At 53.4% G+C, this 20,521-nt stretch overlaps 3 protein-coding genes across 3 annotated transcripts; 2 read left to right on the top strand and 1 right to left on the bottom strand.

The window, feature by feature from the left end:
* Window positions 1–7,845: 7,845 nt before the first annotated feature.
* On the bottom strand, window positions 7,846–8,154 carry PHYSODRAFT_515946 (hypothetical protein; the record flags this gene model as incomplete). The annotated part of the gene is made up of 1 exon (XM_009533692.1): window positions 7,846–8,154. The coding sequence occupies one exon, from the start codon at window positions 8,152–8,154 to the stop codon at window positions 7,846–7,848; it is 309 nt and encodes a 102-aa protein (XP_009531987.1).
* Window positions 8,155–9,385: 1,231 nt separating this feature from the next.
* PHYSODRAFT_433491 (hypothetical protein) lies at window positions 9,386–9,646 on the top strand (the record flags this gene model as incomplete). Its single annotated transcript, XM_009533691.1, has 1 exon — window positions 9,386–9,646. A coding segment is annotated over one exon (261 nt), but the record flags the coding sequence as incomplete, so codon positions are not given.
* Window positions 9,647–12,430: 2,784 nt separating this feature from the next.
* On the top strand, window positions 12,431–12,745 carry PHYSODRAFT_515931 (hypothetical protein; the record flags this gene model as incomplete). The annotated part of the gene is made up of 1 exon (XM_009533690.1): window positions 12,431–12,745. A coding segment is annotated over one exon (315 nt), but the record flags the coding sequence as incomplete, so codon positions are not given.
* Between the last annotated feature and the right edge of the window lie 7,776 nt (window positions 12,746–20,521).

Below are 20,521 nucleotides of genomic sequence, written 5' to 3'. Positions count from 1 at the left end.
GACGTGATGAACTCTATCAAATCGGTCAGCGCGCTGAGGATGCAGACATGAGGCATACCCCCAGGCGGATGGGTGGTGGACACACGCAGTAAAGCGTGTACGTGTGCCTACAGTAGAAATCATGTCGTCTGTTTGCATGTTGTGGTAGCCTAATTCACGGTGGCGTGCACTGTACCGGGGTCAGTGCAGATAGTCGACAATTTGTACGCCCTTCGCATAGAGATGACGATGACCCCTTCGCTTTTTCCTCGGATGAATCTTTGGTGGATCCGAGCCGAACCCCATCACCAGCTGATGGTAATCAAGACTGGTTTCTGGGTTCGGACGTCGACACTCGGCATACTAACGCAGGTGGCCTGCCATGGAGGCGGCCGATGTTGCCCTATCGGTACCAGAGACGCAACATGAACCCGCCAGTCCAGTGGCTTTTACCACGTCCACACTCATTCTGAAATACGACGAGGGCAACGCCACCACTGGTTCCGTTCCTGCCTGCACTGCAGCGACTGCCAGCGATTCTGTCCATCCCACGGATTCCGGCAACGCCAGCGCGAACATATCAGCTCCATCTCCACTTCCTCGGAGCATTGTAGGTGATCCGGTTCCGCCCCGGCGTTCGAAGCGCGCTAAGAATCCCACAAAACACGCTATCGAGTCACGATTGGAGAACAGGAAGGGGCCGAGGCCGTAAGTGATCCATTTCTCCGCGTATCCTAGCGTTCCACGGCGAGGAGCACGGGTGAGGCGCTTGAGAGAGAAGATTAGCATGGTGCACCGAATGTCTTGGAGCTGTCGCAGGTGTGCACGTCCTCGCAGGATGGGCTGTTCTCGCGCACAGCCGACGAGCACCATTCATCCGCTTCTGTGAGTACCGGCTGGCGCAACATGCGCGGTCAGCCAGCTAGAGGGAGACTCTGCAGCTCCAGTCGAGCGGAGATGGTGAAAACAATGCACTCATGCAGTCCAAGCTCGACCTGGTGCTGCTCGAGGCGCGCAAGCAGTGGGTGGCGAACTTCGGATCCGTGGAGTGGAAGCAGCAGCAGCTGACGGTACCCACTTAGAAGTTGGGTATGGCGGAGGCGCGCACGGACGAGCTTGCCGCAAAGCTGGAGGCTGCGCGCGATGCCAAGTGTCGTTAGACTCGCTTCACGAATCCGACGCGCCCTCACCCGTAGCGAACGAGCCGCCAGTCGCCTCGATGGGCCCAGGGATGGCGCCTTCAGACCCGCTTTCGATACAGACGGATACGACGCTGCGCGCCAGCTCCGGTTCTCGCGCATGTCGATGTCGACGCTAGCCCGGCCACTCAACAAAAAAACGGCCGTGGCCAGTAGGTGCGGGGAGCCCTACTGGTTGGAATGAAAGTCCGGGTCCTCCGGTGGCAACCGGGCCTTCTAGCCCTCCCGTGCTCTATGCACGTTTTAATGTCACCACTACGAGTGGCGACTCGAGGCTGATCATCGTCAGCCTCCATGTCGCCGGCGCCCGATGTCCACTGCGCGCACTCCTTGACTCAGGAGCGACGAACAACTTCTTCCGCGCGTCGTGTTTGTCGGTGCTCCCTGCGAGCGTTCGCATCCGGAAGGGTCCGGGCGAGGTGGTGGTGAAGCTTGCGGATGGCAAGGCCCATCGCGTCGCCCGATGCGAGGTGTCGCTGCCGTACACGTTCGACGGCTTCCGCAGCAACGATGCCTTCCTGGTGATTGAGATGAATTACACATTCGACTGCATTCTGGGTATCCCGTGGCTTGCATGGTATCAGCCAGAGATTGACTGGCTGGCTCGGTGGATCAAGCGTTGACGCGGCTTCGACGTACGTGAAGTGTTCACGCACCTCTTGGTGGCTCCAAGAGACTGGCCTCACGTTACTGTCGTGGACAAGACAGCCACGACGCATGTTGTGCACAGGGCGGGCGATGGTCCTCTCTGCATGGCCTGCGCCGTGCTGTTGAATGATAAGGATGTCCGGATGACATCACGTGGTCGCGATGACGGACACGTGGTCGAGTGAGGTGTGCTCCCACACAATGAGAACAAGTCGACGGTCGCGCATGGGTTCCCGTCGCGCAGCGAGTCGACGGTCGAGCATAGATTCCCGTCAAGCAAGATGTTGAGGGTCGAGCGTGGGCTCCCGTCGCACAATGAGACGGCGGTAGAGCGTGGGTTCCCGTCACAAGTTGAGCAGGCGGTCGAGCATGAGTCGCTCCCGCACAACGATGTTGCGGCTGAGAGCGTGGTGCAGCCGCGTACCGCCGGTGTGATCAAGCGTGGCCTCTGACACCTAGAGGAGGGTGAATCATCGTCGAGCGAGAGCGATGCGTCTTCTTCGAGCACCCGCTCGAAGCGAAAGAAGAAGTCCAAGCGACGCCGCCTGAAGCCCCGTCGAGAACCGTCAGCGACTGAGAACCCACCGAAGTAGTCGGTGTGCGCTCTCGAGTACGTGGAGGGCGCTCCACGCCGATCGCGCGTCATCGAAGTCGCGAGCCCGCCTCGCGATGCCAACATAATCCCGCTTCTCCCAGGACTCTCCTGGAAGAACTTCCTGCGAGACCTGAATGCAGGTGAGATCGAGCAAGTGTGTCTGACCACCGAGGCGGTCCCGGTGGATACGCTGAACACGGTCGAGGTTGAGGATACGCCGTGGAGGCCCAAGAACGCCGAGCCCAAGTCAGCGCGCGAGGAGCGCTTCGCGGCGCAGTCCTGGGAAGCTCTGCGTGAGTCCGGTAACCCCGTGTACGAAACTGCCCGCGAGTACGCGGACATCTTCCCCGACAACATCCCCGCTGAGCTCCCGGCGGACCGAGGCGTGCGCCACGAGATCGACCTCGCGCCTGGGACGAAGTACCGCGTGGCCACTTCCACGTGACCAGGTGAACGCCATCGACGACTTCTTCGAGAGCCGCCGCCGGGCAGGTCACGTGCGCGAAAGCATCTCGCCACACTCCAGCCCGACCTTTTGCGTCAAGAAGGCCACGGGCGGGTGGCGCAATGTTCACGCGTTCAACAAGTTGAACGATGCCACCATACCTGCGCAGGCGCCAATCCCGCGCAAGGACATGGTGCTGGAGTCTATGGCGGGAAGCGTGATCTACAGCGCCATCGATCTGACCGATGGGTTCTACCAGATACTCATGCGAGAGTGTGACATACCTCTCACAGCGATAAGCACTCCGAGCGGCACGCTCTGGGAGTGGCTGGTGATGCCCCAAGGTCTGAAGAACGCGCCGGCCACGTTAAACCGCATGGTCTCCCATGTGCTGCGCCCGCTCCGTGACTTCGCACCGAGCTACTTCGATGATATCTTCGTGCACAGTCGCGCCGAAAGTGACCTCAGCGCTGTCGAAGTCCACGTGAAGCACCTGCAGCAAGTCTTCCAGGTGATGAGGGAGAACAAGCGCTACGCCAACTTGAAGAAGTGCGTGTTCTGTGCTCCGGAGAACTCGGTGTTGGGCTGCTACGCGAGCAAGGACGGAGTCCGCGCCGACCCTGAGAAGGGTGAGTCAATCTGCTCTTGGCCGACCCCCACGAGTCCCACTGAGCTTCGTCAGTGGCAGGGCATGGCGAACTACTTGCACAAGTACACCAAGGACTACGCGAAGTTAATCCAGCCACTGTCGTCGCTGCTGAAGTGGGACACCACGTGGTCGTGGCGCGAAGAGCACCAAGCCGCATTTGGCTCGGTGAAGAGGAGTCTGTCATCCGCCCCTGTTTTGATGCTCGCGGACGATTCGAAGCCGTTCCACGTCATCTGCGACGCGAGCGGCTTTGCCATCCGGTGTAGTTCGACGACGAGGGTCGTAAGCGGGTGATCAGCTACCAGTCCCGCCGGCTTAAGCCGGCGGAAAGGAACTACCCAGTGCACGACAAGGAGCTCCTCGCCATGCGCTACGCATTGGTCAAGTTCAGGGTCTACCTGCTTGGAGAGCAGACGTTTGCGGTCTACACCGGCCACGCATCGCTGCGGACTGGGACGAAATCCCCGCATCTGTCCCAGCGCATGGCCCGCTGGCTGTCTTTCTCCTCCGAGTACAACTTCGTGGTGCACTACAAGCCTGACAAGAACAATATCCTCGCCGACGCGCTGTCTCGGTGTCCAGAATACGACCCACGTGAAGGCCTCAAGCGCCAGGCAGCTGACGAAGATGATGAAGATGCGCGTGCGACGTGTGTGACGTCGGGGTTGAACCTGACGAGCGTCGCCCCCCAAGATGCCGCTTCGGGACGAGATCGCCGCAGCGTACGAGCATGACGCGCAGTACACCAGCATCTTGGCCCACCTCCGCTCTCCAAGCGAGACGACATTGAAGGCTCTGTCGCGCTTGACCCGCAGCCAAGTCGAGCGATATCGGCTTGATGGCTCCCTGCTGACGTACACCATCGACCGGTTCGATGCCCCGAGAGTGGTGGTGCCGAATGACGAAGACCTTGGCGCCCGGATCATCCATGAGTTTCACGACGCTCCGATCGGGGGTCACTTGGGACGCGAAAAGACCTTCGCGGCGGTGGCGCGAGACTTCTTCTGGTCCCACTTGTACACGGGGGTGCGCAAGTGAGTGCGCACTTGCGAGATCTGCCAACGAGTAAAGCCATCGCTGTCGTCGCAGGCTCCACTGCGTCCCCTTCCGGTCCCGACGGAAGCCTGGGTCTCGATGGACTTCGTCCTCGGTCTTCCACCCGACTTGAACGAGCGCGCGAGAGACCTCGTTTTCGTCGACAGGTTCAGCAAAATGATGCATCTCGTTCACGTGGCTGCCACGGTTACTGCGGGAGAGTCCGCAGCCCACTTCGTCGACGCCGTATTCCGCCTTCATGGTCTGCCCGACTCCATCGTCTCGGATCGGGATCCGAGGTTCACGTCCGCGTTTTGGACGGAGCTGTTCAAGTTGCTTGGAACGAGGCTGGCCATGTCCACCGCGGCTCACCCGGAGACGGATGGACAAACCGAACGCGTCAACCGCGTCGTCGAAGTCGTGCTCCGCAGCTACGCTACGTCGTTCCCGTGCTGGAGCGCATTCCTGCCCCTGACCGAGTTCGCTCTGAACAACGCCGAGCACTCGTCGACGGGCATGACTCCATTCTTCGTGAACTCCGCGCGCCACCCGCGTGTACCCGCCATGCTTGCTATAAGCCAACCCGCGGCGGCTCCTGCCTCTACGCTTGGTGGGGGAGGAACTGCCGCTGAAGACTCACCGCCGACCAAGACGCCGGTAGAGTCGTCGCCGGTCGAATCACCGGCGCAGCCACGCTTGTCAGTGACCGAATCAAGCGCGAATGCAGTGACACGATCCCAAGTGAAGAAGGCCCTGGCTGCACTGCGCAGTGCGGTGACGCCGCTCGCAGACTGGACGGAGCGCACTCTGATTGACCCCGCTGGCGCTCCAGCTACAAAGCAGCAACCGGCTATTCCCGCTAACTACGCACCGAAGTCCTCGGCGTGCCCGCAGACCACTCCGCAGTCTCCTAGTTTGTGCAGCAGCGTCAGGTAAGCACACGTTTCGTGCGGGACGCACTGCAAGCTGCAGTGGACAAGCAGAAGGAAAATGCAGACAAGCGTGGGCGCAAAATAAAAATTCATTTCGCATGGGTGACCGTGTGTTACTATCTACCGAAGGCATCCGCTCCTCCGCCGTGACCAACCTCGGCGCCAACAAGCTCTCTCCACGGTCATTGGCCCCTTCAAGATCTTGAAGGCCTTCGGCGATGCGTACACGCTGGACATCCCGACCTCGCTGCGTCTTCACCCGACGTTTTACGTCGGGCGCCTCGACCGTTACCACCCTGCTGAGGTACCGAGCTCTGACCACCAGGAGCCCCCGGTGGAGCATGCATCGGTCACTCCGCCCAACTTGTCTCGCGCGCCATCGATCCGTCCGAGCCAGGCGCCCGCTCCCGCGGGAGATCCAGGCTGCACCGCTCCATAGACGTCAACAACTCCTGGTTCGACTGCCGAAGCTGCGTCGCCACTTGCTCCGCACGCCATGCGCGCGCGTCCGCTCGCTCAGCTTCCGCCTGAGCGTCCCAAGACCAATTCACAGCAGCCACGATGTCTTCCGTGCCCGCTCCATCAGGCGCCGTACCGCCGTGAAGGTCAACCACCGATTGTTGACTCGGCGGGCGAGATTCGCTGGATTATCGAGTGGCTTGTGGCACAGGAAGATTCCCCTGCTGCACGAGGCCGCCCCGTGGTCGTGGTCCGGCAAGCCAAGCAGTGCCGGCTGCGCGTAAGTACCGAGTCCGCTGGCTTGGGTTTCCTGCTGAAGACGATACGTGGGAGCCCCGCGCCAGTCTTCTTCGCGACGTTCCGGACGTTGTCCACGAGTACGAAAAAGCGCTCGCGGCGGCGAGCGGCCACGCCAGCGGGCTAGCGAACGAGAACAAGAGCGACTGCGCCAGCGTGCTGGCGAACGCGAGCGAGAGCGTCCGCGGCGCGTCCGGCGTTCCCGCACGCTCCCTCGAATAGCCGCCTGCGCCAAGTCGGAGAGTGCGCGCTTGTACTTGACGATGTCTGCGGCTGCCCCCAAGCCGAGCGGCCGCCCAGTGAGCTGCGCCTCCCACTGGGCGTTTGTCGGCCGAGCGATCCCACTCGCACTGCACCCTTCACGCACCCTCACGTAGCACATGCGATCATCTTTCCACGCATCCTCGCAGATGCTGCGCCGAAGTTCCCTCAGCGAATGATCTCAAAGCATCTCCTCGCGATGCGCAAGCCAAGTCTCGAGGCCGCGCCCCTCGCGGGTCTCCTTGTTCCAGCGCCAAATGCTCGCACCACGACTGCCGCAGTGCCTATCCCTCGATCCCCTTCTGGCGCGCCGCGCGGAAGCGGCGGAAGTGGTCCTTCATGACGTCCAGCGTGTCCGGATGCAGCGCGCCCGACAAGTCGTACAAGTCCCACGGCGCCAGGTCGCCATCCAGCTGTGCCGCGCGGAACGTGCCAGGTCCCAGAGGCGCGTCAGCCTCCGCGTGCTGCATCGGCGGGTGCGCTAATGAAGAGGCTTCGTCGGTACCAACTTGCTGCGCCTGCATCGTCGTGTGTCGCTCGGGAGTACGAGCGCCGCTTATCCGGTGCCTGGGTCTTCTCCGGTGTTCTTCGGGTGTTTTGCGAAAATGCGATTTTTGCGCTTATGTTGCGTAAGCGCAACTTTGAGAGGGGGTGGTGATGTAATGGGCCCCCTTATATAAGTAGGTAGATTGACAGTACATAAAGTAGTTAAGTCAGTACACTGGTAGCGTGTACTGACGGTCATCGGGATTGGCTGAAGTGGAGGACCATTTCAGCCAATCAGGCGTTGACATGCATTTGAGTGGCTCAGATGAGACCAGGAGTAGCCGCCCTGGTCCTAACATAAAACAGAGTTGATTTTACCCAAGACTGTCTGCTTGGTCTCACTAAATCCGAGTCTAAACTAAGCTTCCTCACCGCTACGTGTACGCTAGTAACGGACACACAACTGGCCCGTTACAATACAACTCTGCAAAAATGGCGCGAATTTCGTCAATCCCAACTCTCTTTTCATCGGCATGTTTCCAAGCATTCTGCAAGACGTGGAACCAGCACATCAGTACGATTGAGCGTCGCAATTCTGCAGAGCACACGTTAAATTGTGCCTTATTACCGTCCATCCTAACGATGTGCGGGGAGGATTCCACCGCACAAGCATCCATGCAAATCCCCTTAATGCTGCGGATGCCCCAGCCGATATCAACAGCGCGCTTTTACGAGGTACAGAAGTAAGCAGCCAGGTAGAACCGCTGCGAACCGAATATGCAAAAGCGAGCACTAAGTACCCATTTATCACTGCTGTGGGTACTGTCCAGGTGGAACATGGTCGTGCAGTCGGATCTAGTCTATTTAATAATTAAAATTAACATATATTCAACAAAAATGATATAAAGGTATAAATAAAGCACGGATGCATAGTCTCGCACTAGACGAACACAGGTCATCCCGACTCGGAGCCGATACACCTTGGAACCATTGCTTCTAGCCGCTCCAGGACGTGCGTCGCCCTCGCTATCACACAAAATCACCTTGTCGTCATACAAATGAGCATCGCAGAGCTCAATCATTGGCTTCATAGAGTATTTAGGCCGGTCACGCCTATAGGTTTTCACGAAATCGGCGACCTGTTGATCTGTAGGAGCTGGCCCTGCCATTTTGAGGTGGTGCACAAATGCAGCAAGCATGCGTACAACTTTGGTAGCTGTAGTTTTTCTCTCCACTATCCCGGCTCGTTGCAATAAGTCCTTCATTTTACCGGTAAGCTGCTGCATTTTTGGAGTAGGGGGAGCATCTCTGTCCATGATGTGCTCTCCCTGCTGGAACACCTCACAGGAACGAATAGTGGTCAGGCAGGATTTGCAATTGCAACGGCATGAACAGGCCGGTGAACCAGCCGCTTCCTGTTGTCCGCATCTCTCAGAACGACAGAGGATCATTCGTGACTGCATTTTGTGGTCGGCCCATGCGAGGCTGTAGTCTCTATCAATTAAGTGATCGATAGTGCAACCAACTTGAGTACATTTATCAATGTCATTAGTCGGTAGGGACTCTCGAAAAGCCTCTAATGCTCCAGACGCAGTAGCTCTGTAACATTTGTCCACGGACAACGTGAAGGTTCCGTAGGTTCGGTCTCAGCTTCAGACTTGGATGATTCCAGCTGCAACCGTTCTTCTCCATCACCATGTTCGTCCCCGTCCCTCATTGCAGCAATGTCAAAGTGTTGAAACTTTTATGTGCGTGGTAGCGTATTTATGTTTGGTGGCTACGCCTCCTTTTTGTGTGGGTGCTCCCGCCCATAATTTTGTCCGTACCACTCACTCGTTCCCGACGATCATGTACGTGCTCGCAGTGACCAATGTGTGCTCGACCGAGGAAAAGGGCGTAGTTGGGTCCTCCAGTAAGCCAGGCTCATTGTAGACTGACACCCGATGTGAGCCACTTTGTCTGGTGCGCGCAGACGCATATGTACCAACCCTCATCATCTATGCGGCACACCACTCCAAACCGCTCTTCGCGTTGATAGTGTCCGTCTAACCCCAACCGGTCCCAAATTAGGCCCTGGTTTCTCCGTCGGTGTCTGGGTCTGGGGATAAATTCGAACTGTTTTGATTGGTCAGACGTTTATTCCCAGACGCCTCCTTTATTCTCACCCCTGGGGGAATATATATGTGAGTTTATTCTCCGATATAAATCGTTTATAGAGGCAGATAGAAGCAAGTGTGCGATTGGCGTGGAGCAAGTAGACGAGGACGACGACACAACCGCGATTGTACTGCTGCACGCGATGCTAGCAGCGGGGACTGCTGTAGCTACAACACGCCTTCGGACAATGGCAAGGTGGACTATACGAACGAACTCACAGTGACCAAGCTAGATTTTGACAAGCTCCTGACATCTACTCGCTATGATGCATGGTTCCACGAGAACTTGCGATGCTCTCAGCGCAATTTCAAGCGAATCGGTGAAGTTTTCCGCCCTCGTGCAACTCTAGAACTACTTCAAGGCCGGGAGCATTCTTTTGAAAAGAAAATGGGTTTGCTGCTTTTGTATCTAGCGTCATCGGGTAGTATGAAGGAGGCAGGGCTCGTTTTGGGCATTTCGAAGCCGTATGCAGTGTATACTATCAACGAGATGCTTCGAGTAATTTGTGGTCGTGCTGGAGACCATATTCGACGCCGTCAAGTACTGAAGAATGGAGAGATATTATGGTTGAGTTCGCTGCTGTGCGATGATTTCCGTATGTGTCTGGGGCGGTGGACGGCTAAATTGCTCGCCCAGCGGAGTACCTGCAATTAATTCGCAAGTTTTGTGTGACTCGCACCGCCCTTTCATGGACTTCGATATGCGTCCTGGGTCGTACAGTGGCAAGAAGACGTGGAAAGCTTTGAAACTGGGCACATCGGTGCAAAATGTACTTCCTTCTGGTGCACCTTTTCTTGCCGACGCCGGTTACACACGGAATTGCGAATTGCTCACGCCATATATTCCTCGAGAAGAAGGCGGTCGGCTTTCTCGCTGTCAAGCGCATTACAACTATGCCCACAGCGCGGCACGTATGGCAATCCAGTGCGCGTTTGGGATGCTGAAGCAGCGGTTCCGGCTCATTAGGAGGCAACTAGAACAAACGTCTACGACCAACTGCACGAGGTGCATTCTGGCGTGTATGATTTTGCACAAACACCCTGATCGAGCTTGAAGATGATACAGTGGATCGCAACGAGCGCGATGACCCAAGTAGTATGTTGGAAATGGAGCCGTCTACCGACGGGCGTGACATTTGTAGGATTAAATGCGACGAGCTAGCTAGTCTATTTCATCCATAAACAAATTGCACTAGTTTTCACCTTTATGGATGCAAATGATCTCATGAATTGCTGCTCTATGCTGCTTCACTGCATCCTCTTGACGGGCGAGAGATGCAATCACATGCTGAGCGAGGATGGAGTCTTTTTCTGCTTTAAGGCTAACACCCCGATACATGTATCGTACTTCATCGAATTTCCGTCCGTAAGTTAAGGACGAAAATGATTGAGGCTAAACACCACTGTTTAGTCTTCTGGTACACGCGCTCCAGGGCCACCGAAAATGACATTGCCTTAAAAAATGAACCATCATATCATAAATTAATGTATTGTGGACTCAGGGCCTATCACACATCATAATTTATGCATCGAATCTACCCAATGCCATAATTTCTGAGTACAAAAAAAATCTACTTTATATCATATTTTGAAGTGTAATCTTACTAAATATCATCGCTTTTATCTGAATATATTGGTCTTTCAAAAACAATCGTTATAATGGTTGGTGGCGTTCTCTAAGGGTGTTCAAATGCCTGTTATTGTCATTTGTGCATGTTGTAGAGCCCCCAGTGGCCGATACCTCAGCAACTCAGCTTCCCAACCATGGTCTTTGTGTCCCGCCCGCCGCGCCCAACGTTCACTCTGTTTATCTATATCTACACGAACTTGGATCCTGTCTATATCGAGACACTGCGTGTGGTACAGGAGGGGGTCTCACGGGCGGTCGAGAGGTCGATTGCTGCAAAAACGCCAGCGCAGTTCGGCCTGATTCTGAATGGGTGGACCCACTTGGGCGAGGACAAGGCTACCGCCTTTGCTCGCTACGAGATCACTGACCAGGTAATGCCCCACTGCTATGAATGGCCTCTCTCCTCTTAGAGGAAGACGATGATCGCTCTGCTGTGGCACACAGAGACTTTCTTGCCAACATGCTCTCGCGGGGCTTTAGTAAGCAGCTGGACCAGTTTGTCTACGTTGTGGGCGACAACCACCGTGTGAACAAGCGCCTTGCGACTTTGGTCGGTGTTTTTGTGGTGTAGCGGGATCAGCAAAATTTACAAGATCGCCGATCAACTTCCCAACTGCGCCTGAACACGGACTTACGGAGGGGGTTCCCCGATGATCCGTGATCTGTGTGCTGAACTGGTCACCTTGTGTACCCGTCGGTAGGGCTGGATCTACTTCTCTGGTGGTTGCTGAAGCGTCCGAGCGTAGAAGACGGAACAGTCTGGGCGAGACGCGGCGATGGGGGTGGAGCAGCGCGGAAATCTTCACTCTGCTCGCGGTACTACTCCAAATCCAGCAATCTTGTACTTGGATGTATCTGGATCCGGCCGGGGTGACACGATGGAATTGGAGATTTTCCGGGATTCCCCGAGCCGCGCTTGTGATTGGTTGGCTCAGAGGCTCACTATGGGAGAGGGAGATTGCGACACGTGGCGTATGGGAGAAGCGGATCCTGGCCGGACTCCCGTTGGCAGTGTACAAGGTTTGGTGACCCCGGATGGAGATGTCCCCAAGAGCGGACCCCGGCTGGAGCCAAGTACCGAACGAGAGGCAAAGCCCATGGGAGCGTAATAGCGCCTCCGATTGGAGGCCGCCTGCTCTTGGGGCCCTGTACAACACAAGTGGAGCCCGACCGGATCAAGTGAAGACCCAGAAACCGTGAAGCTGTCCAAGACATCCCAGATGTGAAGCCCAAGTGGAGGTGATCCTGTTTGGAGATAATCCTGAATCCTGGATAAAGATACCAAGAGACCACCCCAGATGTGAATATGCAGTATACAAGTCCAAGATGTTTCCGACCGACCAAGCCGACCAGCCAAGATCTGTTCGGATTCCGTGGAACATTGGGAGGCTTCCAAAATTCGCCTATATGTTGTACCAAACCCAGATTAGGAACGATATAGTTCACCACTTGGCACCGGTATAGTCCTCCTTTGGTCATCCGACTGCCACCAAAAACCCGAGTTTATTTCAGAAATCTCTGCCTTTACGTCGGCTCTCGCACCGAATCGTGTCCGTCCCCACTGGCCGCCTCCTTGCTCGCGTTAGCGCATCGCTTTCAGTCCAACGCCAGCAACAGCGAAGGAGGCAACACGCACTACTGAAGAAGCTGGTGTGCTAAATAAGGATGCGCATGCTCATACGGGAGCGCAACTACATAACGACTGCTGCTCTAACCTCTAACGCAGTTTGTGCGTGGACGTTCATGTACAAGTCGCGGTGCGAGAAGTCGTTCATCAATACCGTCTCTCTCCTTCCCCATACCTATGGCATGTTGCTCGAGGTGTTCTCACGACACTACGTTGTCAAGTCCGGGCCTTCACGAAGGGGCCGTCCACGGCGGTTCGTGTCGAAGAATAACGTACTAGCATGCTTGCTACACACATACACTGCTGCTGTGGAGCTCTCAGTAGTGCCAGCGTACACGCACATGTGACTTCGGACTTGGTGAAGTTCTTGCCCTTTGTCTTCTTTTTTGCTGCCTTCGTCATAGCTGGTGTAGTACGGCTGTCTTGGCAAAACAATTGCGGAGTGGGGACGGCTTTATCGTACAGAGCAACATCTTCGTCTTCGATCAGTCTGTGAAGTCAAGGCAAATCGGAGGCTTTGGTCAGTACCAAGGACGGTACTTGATCAGACGCCTTTTGCGTCTGAGCATCCGTTAGTCCAAGGTTAGTACACACATGGTTCAGCAGATGGGAGCAATTTGGTACATTAGAATAGACGATTTTTGGAAGTCTCCCATTGAACTTCACTTGCGTACCCAGTGATTGTTATACTTGCTGGAATTATGCTACGAGGGGCCGCGAACGATTACGACGACAAGATCATAGTGAGGACAAGTCAAGATGGAGTGCATGTAAAGATCAAGAGAAGATAGCCAGACAGACAGACAGACAGACAGACAGAGAGACAACAGATAACAGATAAACAGAGTTCGTTTTGCCAAGGATCGCGCAAGTGAGTTGGAGCAGCCTACCGGACGTGCATTCCCAGGGGACCGACTAAGTCTACGTGTGAGGGCCCAGCAACTGTGACATCTGGGTCGAGCTCCCGCAACCAAGTCCAGTCCAAGTTGGGGTGAGTACCGGGCGACAACCCGAGGTGGGTCCATCCCATTTCATTTCCTAGTTGCGGTTGAGCTCGTCCAGACCAGGAAGGCCCCGCATTTCATATTACCGATTACCTTGTCACCCCGGTTGGAGTAGCCCCGGGTGGAAAGTATTGATTTAAGAGTTATTGGGTGGTAGGAAGTACTCGATTGTATTAAGTTTCCCTCAGTACTTGAGGATGGTGCACGTGAGCCAAAGCCGACCGGGATTGACCAGTATCCCGGAGTCCGGCTAGAGTTGACTGGGGTAGTGACCGACCCTTTCATGGTCCGAAAGAATAAGGAAGGGCTACGTGTTTGTATATAACTCTGTATCTGTTTGTATTGTTTTGTTGTCTAAAGGCTTTCAGAGGCGACGTCCAGGAAGGTTACGTTCTGCCCTGCTACATGGCGACCTACAAATATCAAGATAACTCATCCACGGTTGAAGACCCCTGGTTACGAAGACAAACGAACCCACAGGGATTGTTCACAAGGCCACACGCCACCCCGGTTGGAGTGTACATCTAGATGTACTATCTCCTGCGAGGGTTTGTTCTGGGTGCACCCCATTCGGGAGTCTACACCCGGGGCGCGCTAAACTATACATCTCGGCGGTCAGGCGTTCACCCGCCTCGCCTCAGGGGTGTTGCCTTTCGGGGTGTTGTCTTTTACGTTGCCTTCGCAGGTCTTCCTTGGTCGTGTTTGCCGCCTCCAATGACGGTGTCGTTGACAGTTGAGAAGCGAAGGACATACCGGCCAAACAGATAACTCCGGTGGATCTTGGATCTGCACTTGAAGGTAGTTCACTAGGAAGGTTTTGGATCTGGCCAATATATTACTCCAGTGTTAACCAACACTAGATCTGCTACCGCTAACCTCTCTACGCCGTATGGCCAATGTAGTTCCCGTTTCCAGACGAGGGAGGAAGCGCTTGCGAAGTACTTGCGAAGTACAAGGCAAATTCGGTTTTGATTTATGCTCGTTCCGATCCCAAAGTCCTATAACCATGTGGCTCCTATCATCACATCTGTACCTACCGACTCTATGGGCTCTCTTTACCTTCATTGCGTGTCAGCTGCTTGCCTGTCGAGTCATGTCCACAACTTCCTGATTACGCCTGGGTGTAGATCCAGATCCACGCTGGATCTTAGATCTGGATCCTGGATCTTGGATCTTGGATCTCCATCGGTGCAGATCCAGATCCACCCGAGTCCGGATCCCGATCCATCTGGGCCCGTCTGCGTCGGTCACTCTTCCGCATCTGTGGCGAGGTCCAGATCCCTCAATTTTCCAATCACTTGTCTTCACCCGTTTCTGAGACTGGTGCTTCTCCACATTCCTGCTATCGGGCGTGCCTCGCATCGACTGATCGCGCGGTGCAGAAAGAGCTGGAAGACCACGATGCGGATATTCAGATTGCAGAGCCTGACGACCACGCTTCGAACGCTGGCTCAATCTGCTAAACTCCGGTACTATTTATTTATTTTAGGGTTTTAATTTTTCCTTACTCTTTTAATTTATAATTTATACTAATTCACGTCAAATTGTTTTTTATTATTTTAAGTTTATACTCATACACCCGTAATTCAGCAGGACACCCGGTGGAGCTCTACTTTCACCATGATGCATCGGTATTTTAAGCTTCTGGAGCACCTAGATGTCCACGACACCATTGTGGATCACCTCCCCACCTCAATCCGTATTTGCCGCCTCAGTGCCCTTTCCAAAGAGCTAAAGAATGTCGAGTTGGTCTCAAAGGCACTTCAAGGAGAGGATGCAGAGTGTGCGAGTGGTTTGATGGACACATTGCCGTCAAACCAACTACGCGAACTATCTCGGTAAGCCCTTAACGGTATGTGATTTTGCGAATTGGAATACTCATAATGACTATTCTGTACTACAACAGGGCCAAAATCGGACATCTTCCACAGCCCCGACTTGTGTGTGTACGTGTGCTGCGCGGCAACACCAACCGACTCACTAGGGCTGATAAAGCCTTACTTCGGCCGTTCGCCGCGAGTCCGACACCGGAGCCATCGGGCTGACGACGACTCTCAAGGATTCTTCATAGATGGTTTGAAGAAACGCCGACGTCATGCTCAGCACCAGCAGCAGTATAATCGGCTTCGCACTATACGTCGACCTCCATTGTCGTCGAGCAGTTCTTCAGTGTTGCCAGCACCACATTTTTGCACGAGAGCAACGGACCGCATCCGGTTACGCTGGAACAAATTTGCTTCTGCGTCAGAACGCAAGCTATTGGTAGGTACTGTAGATGGTCTGTGTGACTAAGCTAATGTAAATTGGCGCACTTACACAATACCATTATTTATATATGGATGGTCCTCATGTCGTTTTTTTATGGCGCAGATTTCCAAGCGGCATTATCTATTTACCGATTCTGTCATCATAAATATAAATGCCATAATCAGTGCCCCTGAAAGCGCGCATTGCGCTCTGCAACAAAAGCATGGCGACCTCGCACACCACTAGCCAGCCAGCCAGCGTAAGCCTGTGAGGTCTAAAATCATAAGATATATGTGTAAAATCTGTCCTGTGAAAGTCCTTACGACAATCGAGGAGGATACTGGGATGTGTTCCCTTCGAGCGCTCGCCGCGAGGTGTGACGTCCGCAAGAATGACGATGTCGCAGCACCTCGTCGGACCACCAGCATTATGTTGCACGCCGACGGGCACCACGGAGAGCAGATTCGAGCATCCAATTCGCGATGGTACGGTAGCATCACGACTTGTAGCATTTGCTGCGTACCCACTGTGAAGACGGCATTTTTGTCTTCTACGTATTTTCCTTCTTATATCTTTTCGTACAACAATACACTTGAGCTATATCATTGCGTCATGGTAGATATACTTGATGATATGCTAAATTTTACGTTTTTACGAAAGTAATTACGAGTACACTTTCGCTTGAGTGGTCTGGAGATGGGGGGGTCTGTGCATAGACGTGGAAGCCCCAGACAAACACGACGGGCGAGGAGTCTAAGGTTTAAGACGATTCTTTGCAGGAGAATAGCAGACCTGCGAATCTGAACTTGGACGTTGATGTGGGTGGCAACGATCAAGGAACAGCAGAAGGGGGTAACATGGGGCTGAAGGAAATAGAGACTATGGCTGAAGTCGGCAAGTCCGACAATTTGGAGCAGCAAGTGTATACAGAACAGATCCAGGAACAGAAGCAAGTCCAAGAGGATAACGACTACGTTGAAGGAATCGGTCGCACCGCGATCCAAGACGACACCCCAACCTAACCTTACGCGTCGTCCCTGAAGCCTCTACTGTAGGACGCAACTGTATTGCGACTCAAGCTCAGAAAATCTGACTAAAAGTGCGGGACAGTCCACCCACGGTAGGCGGTGTGTGTTCGCGTTTGTGATGGGTTGCGATTTCCGCGCAAGAAAGTACCACTAGTACCGTTATCATCATGAAACTCCATTCAATTGGAACGACGACTTCAACCCGAAAATGATTGGCTACGCGCCGGATGACATCGCTGCAACGGTGTTTGACAGCTCTATGCTTGGTGGGACTTCATCCGCAATGAATCGTCCGTGACGAAAAAAGCTACTGGATTGATATTTTCTTAAAGCTACAAGAGAAGAGGAGTACATTCGATTCTGTAAATCGATCAAGCCCTAATGCGCTAGCTTATTCTTGGCATAGCTTCGTGATTGTTTTACTGAACGATCCCCAGGCATTGTTCGACAAGCTAGACCAGGTGGCTGTTGCTTTCTTCAAGTACGATATCGATGCAGCGACGATGGAGATTCACCAGCGTTCGATTGACAAACACGTTTAGGTGTTTGCGACTCAACCAAAAGTGTCTCGTGTGCTACGAAGAGTCCCATAAAGGGCCACCGCGACATGCAGCAGCAAAAATGGTGCGATAACACCTGAACGCTTCGGTATGATCGAGAGCTTCGAAATACGGTGGGCGAACTAGATGAGGCTACAGAAGGAGCGCGCCAAGACCTTCGCTAAATTAGGCTGTACAAGTCAACCCCTCCCCACCACGCGATATCTTGCCAGCGAAGTATGTGCGGTACGTAGGCTTGACGTCATTCTTAATATGGAAGGACCAGTAGCCACATGAGATTATTTTTAACTGCTGACTGAAGGTTTTTCTCTCTATCACTCATGCCAATAATACTTGTGAGGACGGTGCGCTTTCCGTGGAGGGGTAGACCGACACCACGGCGATTCCAGTTTAGTGTGAATGCAAGCGATGGAACAATGATGTCACAATTTTATCAATGTCAGACTGCGTTGACGGGTGTTTGACTCCCAATTCGATGGTAGTTTTCGTGTTTTGCAATATATATCCTTGAAGATGGCTTCAAATCCATCGAAGACGGAGATCTCGGGGCTAAAATGATGACCTCACACAGCTAAGCAATGGCGTTCTCGCGATTTTCTGGAGCCGCTTAGTAGATGAGTTCATTTGGTTGGTTTCGTCGGTGTACGTGGTCTGTGGAACCACCGTTAAGATAATCAAATGCACTGGAAAGGGCAGACCGAATACTTCTGTATAATGCACTATGCACGGGTGTCTAATAACATATGGAGGGACAATAGAGTGTGTCAGGAATCGTTTTAGAGTGAAATCACACTGCTCAGAGATGCACGGGGTGAGCCCACTGGATTAGGTGGTAAGCGATTGGGCAAGATTTAGGGCGGTATGTGGCTTGTTCGAGCACTTTTGGTGGCGTTTGGACGGGTAGGGACCGCAGAAGGCGTCGTCGTAAGCAATGTACTGAACCATATTTATCCGTTACCGAGTAGCTATTGCTCCGACAGGTCACCCCATGCGTCTGTTGCTAATGTGGATGCAACAGCCTACCTTCAAGGAATACTAGGCATCCGTACATGTGGGCATCCAGGGCTACTGGTCCGTCCGTAGCAGAAAGTCTCATCATCGTCACAGGAACTGATTCCTTTGTGCGGCGAACTTGCAGATCGTACACGCGCTTGAGTTGGTCGAACATAACATGCAGCGTTGACGAAAAGTGGATGTCTGTGCATCACCAGTCAGGACGTTGATGGAGTAACTCATTGGCGTCACCTCTCCGATTGACTTGGACTTCAACAGTTCGCGTACGGCAAGCAGCATATTTGGACGCGGCAGGGCTGGGTGGGATACGAACGGTCTCATCTCTCCGTACTCACGCAGAGCAGTAGCTGGTCGATGAGCGTGTCCGATGTTAGGAAAGTACAAAGTTTGTAATCGCATTTCATGACACGATTATAATGTTCGTTAGGTCGGTTCGTAGCGGCGATCCCGATCAGTTCTGGAGCGCCTGTCAGTCGTGAAAAGGGAAAGGCCAACTAAACGGGTGTAAGAAATAGGCAGTACGCGCTGAGTTCCGGAAGCTTCTCTCACTCCTTCACGCATCAGGGCTTGATGCACTTGAACTCAGCTGGTGTTTCAAGTTTGTAAGGTCACAAGCGACGTTAAGGAGTATATGATGATCGGGGTGCTACGAGTGGGGTTCATAATTTGGCAGCATTGAAGAGGCGGCGGAACTATTAGTCCAAAGCATTCTCTGCGCTTCATCGGTATCAGCTATGGCGGAATAGATGGGCAGTTGCTTGTTCGTCATCACGGTATACGTCACAGCATTGCAAATGCGTTAGCAAAATATAATTCTATCTTGTGACCTTTCCGTATATTGTACTTTTGTCTCCCCGTATGTACCTTATGGCTAATGCATAGCTTATCCCAATTGTACCGTGCGTAATCGTTCTCAGCTGAAACACTTCCCTCCCTCCGGGGTTACTGCTATCCCAGAATGAACCCCTGTTTAGGCATTGCCTAAGCGCGCTGTCTGGTTATACAATTGACCGATTTTCCCCCACCCATTTATTTCCACAAAGAAAAGAGGTTCCAAGAAATCATCTCCATGTCCGAGTAGAAAAAGCGGTTCCACTGATTTATTTAGTCTGTCCTATCCAAAAGCATATTGTGTATTTTATATGTTTCTTGTAAATTTTAACTCTTTTAGTAGAATAATTTTGGCTCAAAGTTGCTGGCCGGCTTTATCTGAGTAAAATGAACATGCATCGATTACAATCTTCGACGCCATGTTTCTAGCTGTTTTACACCGTTTTCAATACTAATACCCCTCCCCCCGCCGCCTTCTTGATAAAAGCCATTCAATGGCAGTCGCATGTGTTTTGTCACTGTTTGTCCGGCCGGGTTAGCCTTCCGTTACCCAAGCATTTGCTGTTCTACCGAGGTCGGGCTAGCGACGGAGCTCATAATGCTTTTTGCATACCTTCATGGGCTCACGTGCGTGAAGCTACTCGCGCGGTGGCCTATGCTCACAATGCCATGAGTGGTGGTGTCATTCAGCTCCAGTAATGCTTGAGTGGTGTTCTATGCATGCTGCGACAGACGGTGTGGACTGGGTTGAAGAACAACAGGCGATAACCTAAGCCTTAAAGATACTTGAAAATTGAGCGGTGCGGAAGTGCTTATTTGCACTAGATTTAGCAATGATTTACATCGTAGATATTCATACCTAGTAATCGTCATTAGATCCTACCCTAGATCCGAAATCTCGACCAACAGCATCAACGCTTCATGCTCCCGTACTGGCATCCATGATTGAGGCTGATGCCTGTACTATAAACATATATCGGTATGGAGCTACGGTACCGTGGTTGCTACCTCGACACCCAAGCTGCCGCTGATGTGGTTCGAGGATGGTAATTCCTCTAAGTACTGCCGCCAACAAGAGAGTGTACCTCCCAAGATCCCATGACAGGGCGTACCGTTCAGAGCTGCGCTGAAAGTGTTTAGTACCGCCTGATCTAAGAACCTTGAAAACTTCTCGGCTGTAGCGTCATGTCAAGTCAGGTCTCGAAACATATTGTACATCCGGATTGGCAACCCTGTTTCACTTCCTAGTTGCGGTGTGCGCTTGCATTCATATTCCCGCGTTTTTGAAGGTTGAGGTAATGGGGCATCCGAAGATACCTATAAGGATTGCATAAGGCCTCACATCAAACTGAGCTTATAAGTATTGTAAGTTTCAGGTTTTCATAAGCTACCCCCCCTGCCTCCCGGGTCTGAGCCTACCTAAACTACGCTGTACAGCC

The sequence above is a fragment of the Phytophthora sojae genome, assembly GCF_000149755.1.
Source record: "Phytophthora sojae unplaced genomic scaffold PHYSOscaffold_7, whole genome shotgun sequence".
Lineage (NCBI taxonomy): Eukaryota > Oomycota > Peronosporomycetes > Peronosporales > Peronosporaceae > Phytophthora > Phytophthora sojae.
The sequence above is the reverse complement of the archived record's forward strand: the minus strand, read 5'-3'. Positions and strand labels throughout refer to the sequence as shown.